Source organism: Rhinopithecus bieti, unplaced genomic scaffold (assembly GCF_001698545.2).
Source record: "Rhinopithecus bieti isolate Rb0 unplaced genomic scaffold, ASM169854v2 scaffold_18745, whole genome shotgun sequence".
Classification (NCBI taxonomy): Eukaryota; Metazoa; Chordata; class Mammalia; order Primates; family Cercopithecidae; genus Rhinopithecus; species Rhinopithecus bieti.
This window is the reverse complement of record NW_016809332.1, coordinates 26,165-42,372: the sequence shown is the minus strand read 5'-3', so window position 1 is coordinate 42,372 and position 16,208 is coordinate 26,165. Positions and strand designations below refer to the sequence as shown.

General features: G+C 33.8%; 1 protein-coding gene across 1 annotated transcript in view; it reads right to left on the bottom strand.

Annotated features, from left to right (window-relative positions):
• Nucleotides 1-16,208, bottom strand: part of LOC108540241 (sodium channel protein type 9 subunit alpha) — a gene marked incomplete at its 5' end in the record, with an annotated part of 55,492 nt that overhangs the window by 26,784 nt on the left and 12,500 nt on the right. Inside the window, 5 exons of the mRNA XM_017889181.1 lie at nt 3,451-3,588; nt 4,545-4,598; nt 5,548-5,829; nt 10,138-10,260; nt 14,907-15,080. Coding sequence (XP_017744670.1) covers nt 3,451-3,588; nt 4,545-4,598; nt 5,548-5,829; nt 10,138-10,260; nt 14,907-15,080 — 771 coding nt within the window. The remainder of the gene's footprint in view (nt 1-3,450; nt 3,589-4,544; nt 4,599-5,547; nt 5,830-10,137; nt 10,261-14,906; nt 15,081-16,208) is intronic.

Below are 16,208 nucleotides of genomic sequence, written 5' to 3'. Positions count from 1 at the left end.
ATATTGTTGGAATGTAAAATGATGTAGCTGCCATAGAAAACAGTATGAAACTTCCTGAAAAAATTAAAAATATAACTACCATATGATCTAGCGGTGCCACATCTGAGCATATTTTAAAAATTTGAACTCAGGATTTCAGAGTCCACACTTCTGTGTTCATTTCCGTACTACTTATTATATCCAAATACGAAAACAACCTAAATGTCCATTGATGAATGATGGGATAGAAAATGTGATATTTATATACCTGCATGTGTGTGCGTGCAAACACACAGTATTCAGCCTTACAAAGAAGGAAATCCTGCCATATGCAACAACTTGAATGAACCTGGAGAAATTTATGCTAAATGAAGTCACAGAAAAAATATTTCATAATTCCACTTCTATGAAGTAACTAAAATAGTCAAACTCATGGAAACAGAGAGAAGAATGGTGATTGCCAGGGCACGAAAGGATGGTGAAATGGAGAATTGCTATTCAACAGGAATAAAGTTTCAATTATGCAAAATGAATAAGTTCTATGGACTTGCTGTAGTACTTCATGCCTATAGTTAACAATATATATAGTATACTTAAAAATTGTGTTAAGCAGGTAGATCTCATATTAAGTGTCCTTACCACAATAATTAAAATTTGGAAAGGCAAAGAAAAGGATATCACTTTCATTTTTTTTTCTTCTATGGAATAAATGAGTTCATCACAAAGCATCTACTACCTACTTCTAATAGCATGTGTTAACTAATTGAAGTGTTGGTCATGTTTTTTCAGGGAAGAGTGGAAAGAAATTCTAAATCATTCAGAAAAGGTCAGAAAATAAAAGCTATACTTAGATTTCAAGATGAAATACTGGAAGAATGATAGGGGATATGAGTTTTCGATGCTTCTAAATCAGTAACTTTTTCCTGACTTTAGTGGTGATAGTATCAACCCATTCTATTTTACTTCCTGCAGTAGAAATGTTGTTGTAAGAATAACATTAACAAGCAGGAAGATTAAAGTCAATTGGGCTTTGGCTGTTTTATTCATACTCATTCTGCTCTTTCTAGATGCATTTAATTTATCCTATGCAAGGAAGACTGAGGAATTACTTGTGTGTGCTTATATATTACATGTATGTATATATAATGCTTAAGTTGAGAAAAATTAATTGAAAATCAGGGTATACTTTATAAAATGTAAAATGGAACATGAGATTTAAAACTCTTTAAAAATAAACATCTGTATTTGGAAATGTCAGGATAAATAATGCAATATTTACTAAACTTTTGTCTACATGTGAATAGTCAATCACACACACTAATGACATTTCGATACATGTACATCTGTCTTCTTAGATGCTAAGCCAGTACCCGAAATGATTATTCTCTTGTAATTCTACCATTTAGTCTCCAAAGGTCTCTTTTTGTATAGGTGGTACTACAACCAGAATATCTCAGTTAGTTGACAAGGAACTCCACAGTTAGATTCCTTTATCTCTTGCAAATCACAAGCAATACTGTAGATTCTACCCTCTAAAATGTTTTAATGGAACATATTTCCTATTCTCCATTGCCACTAATTTGGAGAGTAAGTACGGGCCAGGTAGCAGGTCAAGCAGGGTCTGAAATAGTCTTTGGTCTTTCCCTAGTCATTTTGGGCATCGCTGCTAGATTAATTTTTTTTAAAGCTCAGTCTCAGACTCTAGAAAAAGCAATTCTGGAGCTAGATCCATAATGAAACTACTTTTTAGCTGTTAGGCCATGTGCAAATAAGAAAATTTTTCTGAGAGGTTAAATGAGGATACTATGTCTTTAGGATTTGTTGTAAAATTTGACTACGATTACATTAGAAGTATTTTATACAGGATCTGACATATCATTGAGTCTTAATAAACATAATCTCCTGCTTCCATGTTCTTCCCTACTCAACATATATGAATGAAACACCAGCTGCTACTAAAAAAGGTCTAATACGGCTTTTTATATCTACTTTCAAGCAGGTCAAAAACCTCATATTTTACTATTTCTCCAAATCTTAAATTTCTTCAAAACTGAAGGCATTGCTGTCCCCCCTGAATTGCTGCCTCTTTTATCAACACAATTCATTTGCTCACTCATTTCTGTTTCCCTCCATGTGGGTTAGCCATTCTTTTGCCTCTCAGTTGCTGCATATCTTCTTACTCATCTTCCAAAGCCTTCTCAATTGTCACATATTTCATAAACCATTCTATAGCAGCATCTATTTTTACTCCAACTGTCATGTACATTTTTTGTTCTTGCTAATTTTTCTTATTGTATTTATCATTATTATAGTATTTGGGGATAGAGCATAGTAGAGAGTCTAAAGTAATAGAGTACAAGATACATCGAATTTACTACTGACTCTATCTAACCTTCATCACATATTCGATATATGACCTTGGGCAAGTCACTTAATCTCTCTGTACCTTTCCTCATTTATGAAAGAGACTCTGTAATAATACTTTTCGTGATTTATGTTATGGGTTGAATTGTGTTCCCCAAGAAGGTACATATAAGTCCTCAGCCTTAGCACTTCAGAATGTGACCTTATTTGAAAATAATGTCATTGAAGTTGTAATTAAGATTAAGTCATACTGGAGTGGAGTTGACTCTTAATCCAGTATGACTGACATCCTTACTAGTAGAGGAGAAAGACACGCAGAGGGAAAATGGCATGTCACTATAAAGGGAGAGATTGGAGTTCTGTTGCCATAAACCAAGAAACACCTGGGCTACCAGAAGTTGGAAGATGCAATAAAATGTACTTCCTTAGAGGCTTTAAAGAGAACATGGACCTGCTGACACTTTGAATTTGGACTTCTAACCTCCAAAAGTGTGAGAGAATACATTTCTCTTGTTTTAAGTCATCAGGTTTGTATTATCCTGTTCTCACAGGTCAAAGAAACTAATACAGTTGATGTGAAGATTAATTAATTAAAAATTTCAGAAGTTTGCCCAAATTATAGTATTCATCAAATCTTAATTTTCAGTACTTGTATTACTTATTCTGCTACAATATAAACTCCTTGAGCTCAAGAACCATATCTTATGTTGGTCTCCCCCAAGCTTCAACCCAATATGTATCACACAGAATAAAATAAATAGCTACTTATAAAATGTGTTTTGAATAAATAGTGTATTGATTTTTTAAAAATATTCAATCCTCTATAGGAAACATTGGAAAAAACAGAATAGTTGATATATTGCTCAAAAACTATGGGTTTAACCTAAATCATAGGTTAGCCAGAACCTACTATTTAGAAAATTTTCTGTGCAAAAATGAATGAGATTAAGTATATTTATAATTGTATACTAGTCAATTATTTGAAAAATAAATGAAGTTCTAATAAAACTAATCATGAATTGATATCAAATTAAACTTTACATTATCTTTTTTGGAAAACAATTGTTCATCCCTTTCATTGCAATGAAAAATATTTGAAATACTTATCTTCTTTTTCTGTTGGTTGAAATTATCTATGATGACACCAATGAACAAGTTCAAAGTGAAGAATGACCCAAAGATGATAAAGATGACAAAATAAATATACATGTAGAGGCTATATTCATATTTGGGCTGCTTGTCTACCTATAAAATTTACAAAAGTTAGCATTATATGGACAATAACATTCCTCATTTTCTTTTTCACATGGTTTGACAAGGTAATTCAAACAGTGCTATCCTAGGTAAACAGGATTTAAGGAGCTACAGCATTGTTGAGGTTTAACATAATCACTCAACAATTTATTCAACGTGTATTCATTACATACTTCTTTAACTTATTACATACTTATGTAATAAACAATATAATCTTCAAATAACTACAAAGGGCTTAATCATATGCATACTTGTGCTCATATTGGTAGGACAATTCAATAACTAAGTGACATACTGTGTATATGTTATTTCTAAAAGTACTATAAATGAGACATTATCATATTTATATAAATTTTGCCATGTATTTTCATTTGATTCCAAATATGTCTTTATTAGATTTTGTAAAACTGTTACCTAGGGAGTAATCATTAAAGTTTCTTAGCATGGAACTTATTTCGCATAAACTCATCCAAGGTGTTTTAAAATGTAAAAAGAGTAAAAGTTATACATTATAATTATTTTTATTTGATAAGCAGATATTTTACTGAGCATTTAGTAATGCCAGCCTGCACTAAGTGCTCTGCTTCTATTTTCTTGCTGGGTCCTCACAATACTACGGAGTAGGCATTGGATGATTATAGACATTTATTAGACAAAGGATAGATTCATTCAATTATAGATTAGACAAACAAACTAAGTCTCAAGAAGGTACGGTAATTTGCCCAAAGTCAGCTGTAGAGCTTGGATGATGTGGTACACCTAAAATTTGAATCGGGCTCTATGTCCTCCAACTGCTGTACTCACAACCACTAGGCTACTATCAGGTGGATGTTCTTCATTGTCTATGTGAGTCCCAAGGGCTTCATGAAGTTATAGTTTGGAAATCACTGAAATAAACTCAGAAGCTTGTGAAAATAAAGTTTAGTGCTAAGATAATCAATACTTACATTAACGGAATCCACTGCTGCATACATAATAATGGTCCATCCCTTAAATGTTGCCTTTAAGAATAATATTAATAGAATCTGAATGTTAAACTCATATTCTAAAATAGCCATAAACATAGTTTTATCTGTTTAATGTTACCACAATTATTAAGCAATACTAGTAAGTTTTGCTGTATTCAACATGTCCATTTAATATAAAGATTTTTTTTAAAAAGGACATATTCCCAAGTAACATGCTAAATCTTAGTTCTAGTTAATTATTTCCAAATTGTTACATTTGCCTGTGAATTTTGCATGTAACCTTTCATTTTTTAAAGGTGAAGGGAAATTTTATGAATAAGACAGGAAACATCTTTTCTCCATTGTTTTAAGGGTTCTCCACGCCTGTGGGAAGTTCCTCTCATCCCTTCATAATGTGAAGCAGGAAGTCCAAAAATGTTTATTTCTGAAGAAATATTTGAATGGTGCAAGATGGGAGTCCACATGACACCAAAGAGTCAATTATAAATTAATAACTCAAATGCAACAGAACCTGTGCTGCTTATTCATATAGGAACATGTTCTAGGAAAGACCAGCACTTTTTTTTTGAGACGGAGTCTCGCTCTGTAGCCCAGGCTGGAATGCAGTGGCGTGATCTTGGCCCACTGCAACCTCCACCTCCCGGGTTCATGCGATTCTCCTGCCTCAGCTTCCCACGTAGGTAGGATTACAGGAGCCTACCACCACACCCGGCTAATTTTTTGTATTTTTAGTAGAGATGGGGTTTCACTATGTTGGTCAGACTGGTCTCAAACTCCTGACTTCGTGATCTGCCCACCTTGGCCTCCCAAAGTGAAGAGATTACAGGCATGAGCCACCGAGCCTGGTCAAGACTGGCACTGTTTTAAAAACCATACAGTATTTTATCTTCAATTTATAATTAACAGACTATTTAAAGAATAACTTATATCCTTTGTCCAATATCTATTAAAATACCAAACATTCATGAAAGGTGACACTTACAACTTGAAGCAGAGATAGGTAACCAAGTCCGACATTATCAAAGTTCACTTTCAGGTTTTTCCATCGCACATTTTGACTAACATTCATAAGGGCAAAACATTCAGAACGATTTGGAACTTGACTTGCAGGAAACCGTGACCCATCTGTGGTGTTAATACACTCATAGAACTTGCCAGCAAACAAATTTACTCCCATGATGCTGAATATCAGCCAGAATATAAGACACACAAGTAGCACATTCATGATGGAAGGAATTGCTCCTATAAGTGCATTCACAACCACCTAGTATTCAAAAGAAAGAAAAGAATGATTAGGATTAGTAAGATGTTAAATAGGCAACATGAAAGAAATGCCATGAAGACATAAACAGATTAGAAAAGCCACCCTTAAATATCTAAGACACCAAACCAACCAACCGACACATGTTTATTAAATGCCTACTCTACACTCAGCAGTGTGCCAAGCAAGACAAAATGAGACATGAACTCTGTGATCACCAGGCTTACAAATTACATGACTATCACGCAATAAAATTATTAGCAAACTATAAGACAAAATAAGATAGTGTAATAGCTTAAATAAATGTAAAATAAATAAAAATAATAAACCAAAACCTGTTATTGATAAGGTAAACTTGTAAAATCTGTATACTCTGGAAAAACAGAAATTTATAAACATAAATGAAAAAAATATATTTATATACATTTAAGTGTTCATGATCCTATTATTATCAGCATTAAAGATTCCCCCATAGAGAAACTATTGGTGTATATCAGGTGGAATTATGACTGGACATCATTTCAATTCAATTTTGTTATTTTATTTTCTTATTCTCTTTATTTGAGACATTCTTCTCTACAAAAGGATTGAGAGTCTTTAAATGGTTTGAATCCTTTAGATTTGGCTGGTTCTACAAAATAAGAGCAATCTTTTAAAATTTATTATTATTACTCTAAATACTTTATATGTAAGCCTGTGCCTAAATATAGATAGTGCTGACCTCAGTTAAGGCAAAAATTAGGAACAGTTTTTCTTTAATCCTTTCTTTATTTCTGCTTTTCAGCATTTGTACTGCTATTGATCACCAGTGTGTCTTGCCACTCCAGTTTTTCTCCAGGGCAATTACTGTAGCATTTAACACTCTCCAGATTTTCTCATTTACTTAATCCTTTAAAATCTACCTGTCTTCTACACTTCAGCTCGAGTTCCCATTCAAGTAAAAATGTGTTAAAGATTAACCTGTTAGGGAAGTAGCACTGGGATCCTTCTTTTCTGCAATGTATTAAGCAGGTTTTCAGGATGCTTTAAAATAGAGAAATACTAAGGATCTCTGACTACTAATCAGATCGTCTAGGGAGAACGTTTGCAAATATTTTATAAATATTTTAGGCTTTGTGGGTTATATCTCCGTTGCAACTATTCAACTCTGCGATGGTAGTCATAGGTCACATATAAACAAACTGGTAAGGATGTGTTCCAAGAAAAAAACAGGCTGGGGTTTGTTGACCTTTGGTCCAGAGCAATGATTATCTGGAGTTCATGGACCTGTAGAGGTTCCCTGGGGGCACGAAATTATATAACAAACATTATGGTTGTGCTCTCTTTCTGGAAAGAAAATTCTTGCTTTCATGAGATTCTTATAGTCTATGTGACCTCAAAAAGGATTAGGAGGAACAGGAATAGAGAATGAAGTTCAAAGTGGCCACCTCCTAGCAGAGTCTACTTTTTCATGCTCATTTCCTGCTGCCCTCCCTGCTACGTTTATCACCTAGGCACACTGATCTGTCTAGTCACTGACCACGCACACCTTGCATACTCTATTCTGTGCTGCCCTACCATGTGGTATCTCTGCCTTGAATGCCTATCTGCCTATGATTTGGGGCTTACTCTTCAGTCATGAAATGTCTGAAATGTCACCTCCTTGTGATGTCTTCCCAGACTTCCCCAGATAGCCACTCCCTCCTGTATATTCCTGTATCATTATGTGCCCTTGTCTGTCTCTCTTGTAACCATTGACCCTACTCACTCTTTGGGGACTGGGGTCTATGTACCACTGTACTCTGTATTTTTTATACCACAACACCTGACACATAGTTGGTATTTAAAATGTTTTTCTAAAAAACGTGAGTAATGATGGAATCATGGGTCTCTGAGAAAGACAGGCACATATTGGTCTGATGAGAAGCCAGTTGAGAAAGCTAAAGAGCCGAAGGACTCAAACAAGCTAACTACAATATGCCTCAAATGCATTATTTCATTATTTCATTTATCCTTCAAAATAGCCCTGCAGCATGAAGAAATATCTCTTTTTGCATGGTTAACAAATGTAACTAAATAGACATTCGTTCCTCAAAATATACTAAACTATTCTCGTGCATCCAATTCACCTGTAATACAGATAAAGAACAAAGTGCAAACAGAGTAAAGTAATAGGCTGACTTAGTCACTGAAGGAAGTGATTTTGTAGGGGAAAGTTCTGGATAGATTGTAGCATTCTATTAATGCTCAAAAAATTAAGTCAATGAATTCTAATACCACCTTTCTGCACAAAATGAAACTTGTAATTTTCAACTTGTAGATAGAATATTTTTGAATTGTGCTTATGAACTTTTTTTATATAATCATGTTCTTTCTTACATACTTGGAAGCCATTATACACTGGATACTTAAAATAGCAGAGATCTCAGTCATAATTAGGTTTGTAGGGGTAACAGTGAAGATTTAGTAGGCTGAAAGATCTCTAATGTTCACTTGAAGCTGGTTAAAACCCAAATTTCTTCCCCATCCTGGAGTTTCTGACTCAGTAGGTCTGGGGTGAGATCCAAGAATTTGCCTTTTTTTTTTTTTTTTTTTTTTTTTTGATACAGAGTCTCGCTCTGTTGTCCAGGCTGGACAGCAGTTGCATGATCTCGATTCACTGCATCCTCTGCCTCCCAGGTTCAAGCAATTCTTCTGCCTCAGCCTCTGGAGTACCTGGGACTATAGGTGAGCACCACCACGCCCAGGTAATTTTTTGTATCTTTAGTAGAGATGGGGTTTCACCATACTGGCCAGGCTGGTCTCGAATTCCTGACCTCATGATTCGCCCATCTTTTTAATAAGTTTGTAGATAATGCTAATAGTTGGTTAGTAAACCACACTTAAAATATCAGTAAGCTAGACTAATCTCCGTGTTAAATTGCTCAGAGATGGTAAGGTAGGGAGGTAGTTAAGTAAACAAATAAGTAAAATACAATATAATGAGGATTTTAGGTGTCTGAACAGAGAGAGAATACGCAGTTTTGTCTGCTGGTGGACAGACAAGGCAACTTTAAATTGAGCCTTAAAGGACAGATAGGTGTTTGCTGTATAGACAGGTTAAGGTCAGGGCAGGGCAGGGGAAGCATTTCAGAACAGAGGCATAAAAAAGCAGGTATAAATCTGGGGAAGAAATCTTAGAAGAGTACCAACACATGAGGATATGGACTAATTACAGAAAATAAAGTTGTTGTCCTTCATGTGTGTTACAAAGTTGCTAGTTTAATACAATCCCTAAAGCTAGGTTATGGTAGTTGTTATTCATTATAACTTGTTTGTCTCTGCTAATTGAGTATCTTTTCAGGCACTCTGCAGCCTAAGTGCAAATTAAGTAAACTCTGTGACCTATAGTTTTCTCAAATATAATTTAGTTATAATTCCACTTACTTTGCAATGTTATTTTAAAGGTGAAATTAAATGTGATGGCTGATGTGGTCTCACTTCCCTATCTTTTCTAATGCTCCTTACCCAGGTAGTTCCTTAAACAAGTATTATTTGAACTCATGATATAAGTAGGTCCTTGATTACTTATGTATGAGAGATGATGTTAGGACTAATAGTTTCCCCTTTCACTGGGACTTCCTAGCACAGGGAAGATTTCCATTTAACATGGAAAAAGTCACTCATTTGGATCATCCTCTCGCTTGACAATATTAGATAAAGGCAGGATTACTGTGATTAACTTATTTCCTTGTTAAACAATATGTGCTGAAATACTGTGTGTGTATATATGTATATATAGTATGCATATATATACACTAATATGTACAGTAACTACTATATATACATATACTATATATGCATATTTTATATATAGTATTTCATATTTTGTATATATAAATATATACTAGTATATACTAATTAGCATTATACTATTTTTAGTAATATACTATTTAATTAATGCTATAATTAGCATTTATATATTAGTATGCATATATATGCCATTAGCATATATAATATGCATATATACTATTAGTATATGTAACATGCATATGTGTACTATTAGTATATATCATATGCACATATATACCATATATGCATAGTATATATAGTATATATGCATACTGTATATAGTATGTAAATGCATAGTATATATAGTATACATATGCATACTATTATATACATAATGTATACATATATGCATACATATATATGTATATGTACATACACTCACATAAACAGCCCACATATTTATGTAAATAGAAACCACTCATAATTTCTACACATCCATTTTTTTATATTTTAAACCCCATTAAAAAAATAAGAATATTATAAAGTTTAGTATTTTCTTACCCTCATTCCTTCAAATCTAGATAAGGCTCTTAGAGGTCTTAAAGCTCTCAGCGTCCGAAGAGATTTAATGGGGCCAAGATCTGAGTAGCCAAGAGTGTTTGCCACTAAAGTAACCAAAGAAACCTATAAAAATAGCATTTTCATTAATTATGTCAATAAAATGATGAAGCATAAAAGGAAAAAGTCAATTTTCAAACTCACTAAAAGCAACTCAACAGGAACAATAAGATTTTATATATGGAGTTGTGTAGTCAATGCCTAAAAACAGGGTAAGGTGGATGTTTCTGTAAGGAAATAGATTTAAAAGAAGGTTAACCAAAATAAGAAGAAATAATGTAAGCAAAGTAAGTTGTTTATTCTATTTGAGTAGAAATCATGCATATGCTTTTCACACTTTTGTAATCAATTGTTTTGTAATCGCTTATTAAATCTAAAGATTTCATTAGAACAATGGTCAACATTTTAATTATAAAACTCAGGTCAAAATGAAGTGTGTGATTCTGAAGCTAAGCCCTAAAAGTGTGGTATTCACTCAACTAAATCGTTGCCTTGGTATACATCTTGTTAAAAAACATTTTGTAGACTCATGATTTTGAGTTGGGGCAAATTCTCAACGAGATTGCTTCTGCCCTACAGTTTCTCAGGATTGGCACCAAAGATCTACCAAATAATTTTTCATGGGAGAAAAATCACAATTGTACTGAAGAGAGAATGAGAGTAGCTGATCTCATTGGCTAAACAATCAATATAGATATAATAAGAACTTCACCATGTTAGATAGATCAGCCACAATTACCATAACCAGTATCCAAAAGAAATTTGAGTTCTTACCGTAAATTATCTTAAGAAAGAACATGAACAGCAATACAATCAATACACATTTTAGTTACAAAGCAATGAGCTCCTCAATGAACTTAGATCTGGATCTATAAATGCATTTACTCTCTGAATTAGTTCCATGGAAAATATTCATTTGCCTCACATCCTGTGTAGCAGGACACGATGTCTAAGAAAAATGTCTGGAATGCAGTTCTTCATTACGAATTAAGTTAGTGACTGAGAGATTCAAGTTTTCAGGGGAAGAATAGGAACACATGGGAGCCAACTTTTTATATATTTATCTATTTCAGGAGTAGAAAAAGTCATTGTTCACAACAAGTTCATTGCTGTTACCATCAGAGACAGGTAAACTGATTTATGAAGCAGGAGGTGTTTTAAAATACTTGTCCTCGTGTAGTATTTCCAAATGTCTCACTAAATGTAATACTGCTTTAATTCCTTAAGCTATATATTTAGCAGAATAAATTGCTCCTCATGCCACTCTTAAATTTGCCCAGTCATTCACATCCATTATTTTCCACTTAAGAACACTTGAAAATATGTATGCTCCCTCTTTAATCAGAAAAAATACAAAATTTTAAAATGTTTTGCTGTGGTTTGAATGTTTGTCCCTTCTGAAACTCATGTTGAAACTTAATTCCCAATGTAACAGTATTAAGAGGCAGAGCCTTTAAAAGGTGATGAGATCATAAAGGCTCTGCCTTCATGAACGGAATATGGAGTAAGGGCTTAATGGGTTATCATGGGAGTGAGTTAGATATCACAAAAGTGGGTTTATTATAAAACCCAGTTTGGCTGTCAGTGAACATCCCTCACCATGTGATGCCCTATGCTGCCTTAGGACTCTCCAGTGTCCCCACCAGCAAGAAAGTTCTCATTAGATGTGGACCCTCCACCTTAGACTTCCCAGCTTCCAGAGCTTTAAGAAATAAATTTCTTTAATGAATACTTTACCCAGTCTCAGGTATTCAGTTACAGCAATAAAAGGTAGACTAAGACATGTCTGTTATAATCGATACAGCCCCTAAAATATGGATAGGTCTGTTCTCCAAGCCACTGTTAAGTGAGTTTTATGACATGGAATATATGTATATTATTAAGAAGACCACGGTATAGTTTGTAACTGAGAATATATATGCATATATATTCATATCTTTCTATAAACACATGTGTATATATACAAATATGTGCCTGCACTGCTGAACACTATTTAATCAAGTTTCAAATAACCCAGAAGCCTGCAGAAATCAGACGAGTCCATTCTCTGAGTAGTAAATAATATAAGTAGTTCTGAAACCTGAATATATAACAGAATCATCTGTTGGACTTGTTACAACGATTTGCCGCATCCAACCCCAGAGTTTCTGATTCAGTAGGTCTTGGAGGAACTCACCTCTTATGAGTTCTCACCTACATGTGCCAACGTTTTCAGTTTTGAGACCATGCTTCAAGAACAACTGCTGTAGATAAGTTACTATACTTTTCAGAAAAAAAAAAAGTCGGCCACTCTGCCAAATCTGCATCCCGAAATTTGCATCTATATCAGCAAGAAGGTTATGTGGAGCTTGACTCTCTGTACTTTGCATTATATTTGTTTGTTTCCAAAATATTAAATAATATTTCAAATTGGAGTTGTTTATCTCCATGATTTCTGCACACATATCCCTGAACAAGATGTTATACTCATTGAGAATTATCACTTTAAATTTTCAAATATAAAACAATTTCCATTATTAAACAGCCATATCTCTTAATTTAAAATAAGTTCAATTTTACTTGTAAACCTTTATTTCTTACACTGAATGATGAAAATGAGTATATTTGTGATAATATTTTAAAGATTTAAAAATATCTAAAATATTGTATAATTTTTTAAGAGAGAGACTCCATCATATTTAGTTTAAGAGAAAAGAAAACCTACATTCCTTCTATAATTTCTTCTTATTTGGGGCAGCCTTTCTTTAAAATTACTAAATTACAAAAATATCCATTTTATCATTTGTCATTTTCTAGGCAGTAACTAGATAACTTGACACATGAATGGTTAGTTGAAGAAAAAACAAGAAATCGTTACTATATCAAAAGTTAGAGTTCGCACAGAGGAAACCCAAGATAATACATATGAGGTGTAATATATAACTATGTTAAAAAATATTTTCACATAACCTACATATTATAGAAAACAAGTTATTGTTTTTAATATTTAATATGTTGTGTGATTAAGAAAACAAAAGTTATTATCATTATTATTTTGAGATGGAGTCTCACCCTGTCGCCCAAGCTGGAGTGCAGTGGCGCGATCTCGGCTCACTGTAAACCTCTGCCTAGCGGGTTCAAGCAATTCTCCTGCCTTATCCTCCCGAGTAGCTGGGATTACAGGCATCTGCCACCATGTCCCGCTAATTTTTTGTATTTTTTAGTAGTGACAGGGTTTCACCATTTTGGCCAGGCTGATCTCAAACTCCTGATCTCAGGTGATCCACCTGCCTCAGCCTCCCAAAGTGCTGGGATTACAGGCGTGAGCCACCGTGCCTGGCCAGAAGCCAAAAGTTTATGAAGCTTTAAATAACAGTTGAGAAACTGAACTTTTGAGTAAATATGACTAATTTGGTAACATTCTGCAGTCAGATTTTACTATTTATGATCATGCTTACTTGTGATTTTCTAATCCACGTATGATGCTCTATGAATTCAACTTTTCTTAAAAGCTCAATAATGCAAAACCTTGGTTAAATTTTAAAGCACTTATTGGCATATAAAAACTTGCGTGTTGACCTCTAATTATGTCAGGCACTATATGGAAACAAATCTCTAAAAAGTGCGACTGATTACAGGATGTTTCTTCCCTAAACACAAAGGTTAGGTTTCTGAATATCTAGAAGAATTAGTAAAAGATAAAGAACATATCATTCTGAGAAAAATAAGGCTGGGAGATTGAGGTTATAAAATAATGTAAGAAAGCCATTTTAAATAATATGAAATATGTCATATATATTATTGAATTATATTATTAAAATATAAAATAATTAGAGTATATTCAATGAAATGATAATAATGGGTGTTGTACCATCAGTTTCTATTTGAGATTCCTTGATCTCACCGACTGTTTTAAGATTTATTCCCTATCTCAGTCAGAAGCCTGTAAAAATATTTCTGCTTTGTTAAAATAACATGTAAACTAAAGAATTATTATGTATTTTCCATCACGCAAGTATTCAACAGTTCTTTGAATTTATTATGTAAAATTATTACATTAATAATAATGCCTACTCCTCTGCCCCACTGCCATTCTGGAGATGAAGGGCAAGTTACGTATTTGAGATAGAGACAATTGTGTCTCATTTTGGTTTTTCCTATAATTGGGTCTGAGATAGATATTTTAAAATTTCATGCCTTCTCCCTCCCCAAATACGAAGTTAACTTTAAAAAATACAAAGTTTAACTTTACTTAAATTAGAAAAATTTTAGCTCACATATCAGCCAACTCGATATACCCCTCATCCTCTCTTATCTTCCAATTTTATATTGTGAATAATCGTCATTTCCTCTCTTTAATCTGTGTCTCTGCCCTTTTCTCTTATCACCTCCTACTTCTAAATTTTGTTTTATTCTTAACAGGAATGACATTCAAATCATATATATATATTTTAAAAATCACATCTCCTTTGCAGAAAATGTAAAAAACTCCGTTATAAATGTTAGAATGTCACAGAAATAATTTATATTTGTTGAATGATTTCTATTCTAATATTCCTCACAGATATATTTCCACTGGCTGTACTAATATTTCTAAAAGAATAAACCTATAGCCTGAAAGTATATGAAGCTTAACAAAATTAAAATATAATAATATACAACACTGGTGAAGGTTTTTTCACAACACTCAGTAAGAATAAATCTTCTTTTGAAATGTACTCAAAAGTACCTACATCAACAATTAGGAAATCCAGCCAACACCAGGCATTGGTGAAGTATGTTTTATAACCATATGCTATCCACTTTAGAAGCATTTCCAGAATGAAGATGTAAGTGAAGATCTTGTCTGCATACTCCAGGATAATCTTAATGGTCTTTTTCCTTTCAATATATATATCTTCAAAAGCCTGTGGAAATAATATTCAAGTTTCAGTCATGCACAACTTAAGCTTTATGATTCATACAAAAACAGGAAAAATACAATTCTAATGCTAAGAACACTGAAACATAATATTGACATGGGCCAGCTGACATTTTTTCATGTTTACAGTGACCACATAACACTTAGTTCTAGCCTTCTCACCAGTGCTGCTGCTGGTCATCAGAGGTCAAGAGAAAGTGCAAAAGAATGAAATTACTTGTAATCCACAAAAAGACTCATGATCTCTGACACCTGATCATTTCCACCTCCATCTGATTCCTCCTCTTTCTCCATTAAAATTGGATAAGTTCTAACAATTTAAGACATGATCCCATGGCCAGCCCCTGTTATAAACTTTTTACAACCTACACTCCCCTTTTTCCCCACCAGTAGGATGTGGAGCCTCTCTTAGCTCTCAAATGCTTGTGCATCCCAGTGCCTAGCACCATGTTAATAACAGCAGCACGAAAGGAAAGGTTTGCTAAATGAATGACTGCAGTAGCTTAATAGGCCTATAGAACACAGAGCGTGCTTTTTCCTTTGACAGTCTATCCATACATTATCCTTCAAGGCTTCAGCTCTAAAAATTACTGTTCGATTCTCTCCATGAATGCGGTACTTCCTATGCTTTTCAAGAAACTTTAGTAAGTGACACACAACAATATTATGTGACATTAGGTGAGCTCTATCTGATTTAGGGCTTACGCTTTACTGTTACTAATTTTGGTTATCACTCATTTACTTCTACTTTGTGTATGCTCTTCTTTCTGAGGAGCCACAACACAATGAAAAGATAGGGTGACTTTGACTTTAGACTTCAGCCACATGTCCCTTGACAAAGAATCTGAATGGACTTAAAAATTGGGCTCATTGTTGCAGTGAGCCAAGATCACGCCACTGCACTCCAGCCTGGGTGACGGAGTGAGACTCCATCTCAAAAAAATTGAGACACTGAAAATGATGCTGATCTCAACAGGTCTAAAGTGTTAGAATTTTCTCTTTCTGATTGAAACACCATTAACCCTGTTGGATAAAATGAAAGTGAAGGACCTGTATCCTTCGTGGATAATATCATATTTATTAACTGTCTATAGTAACGAACTTGTGCCATTCA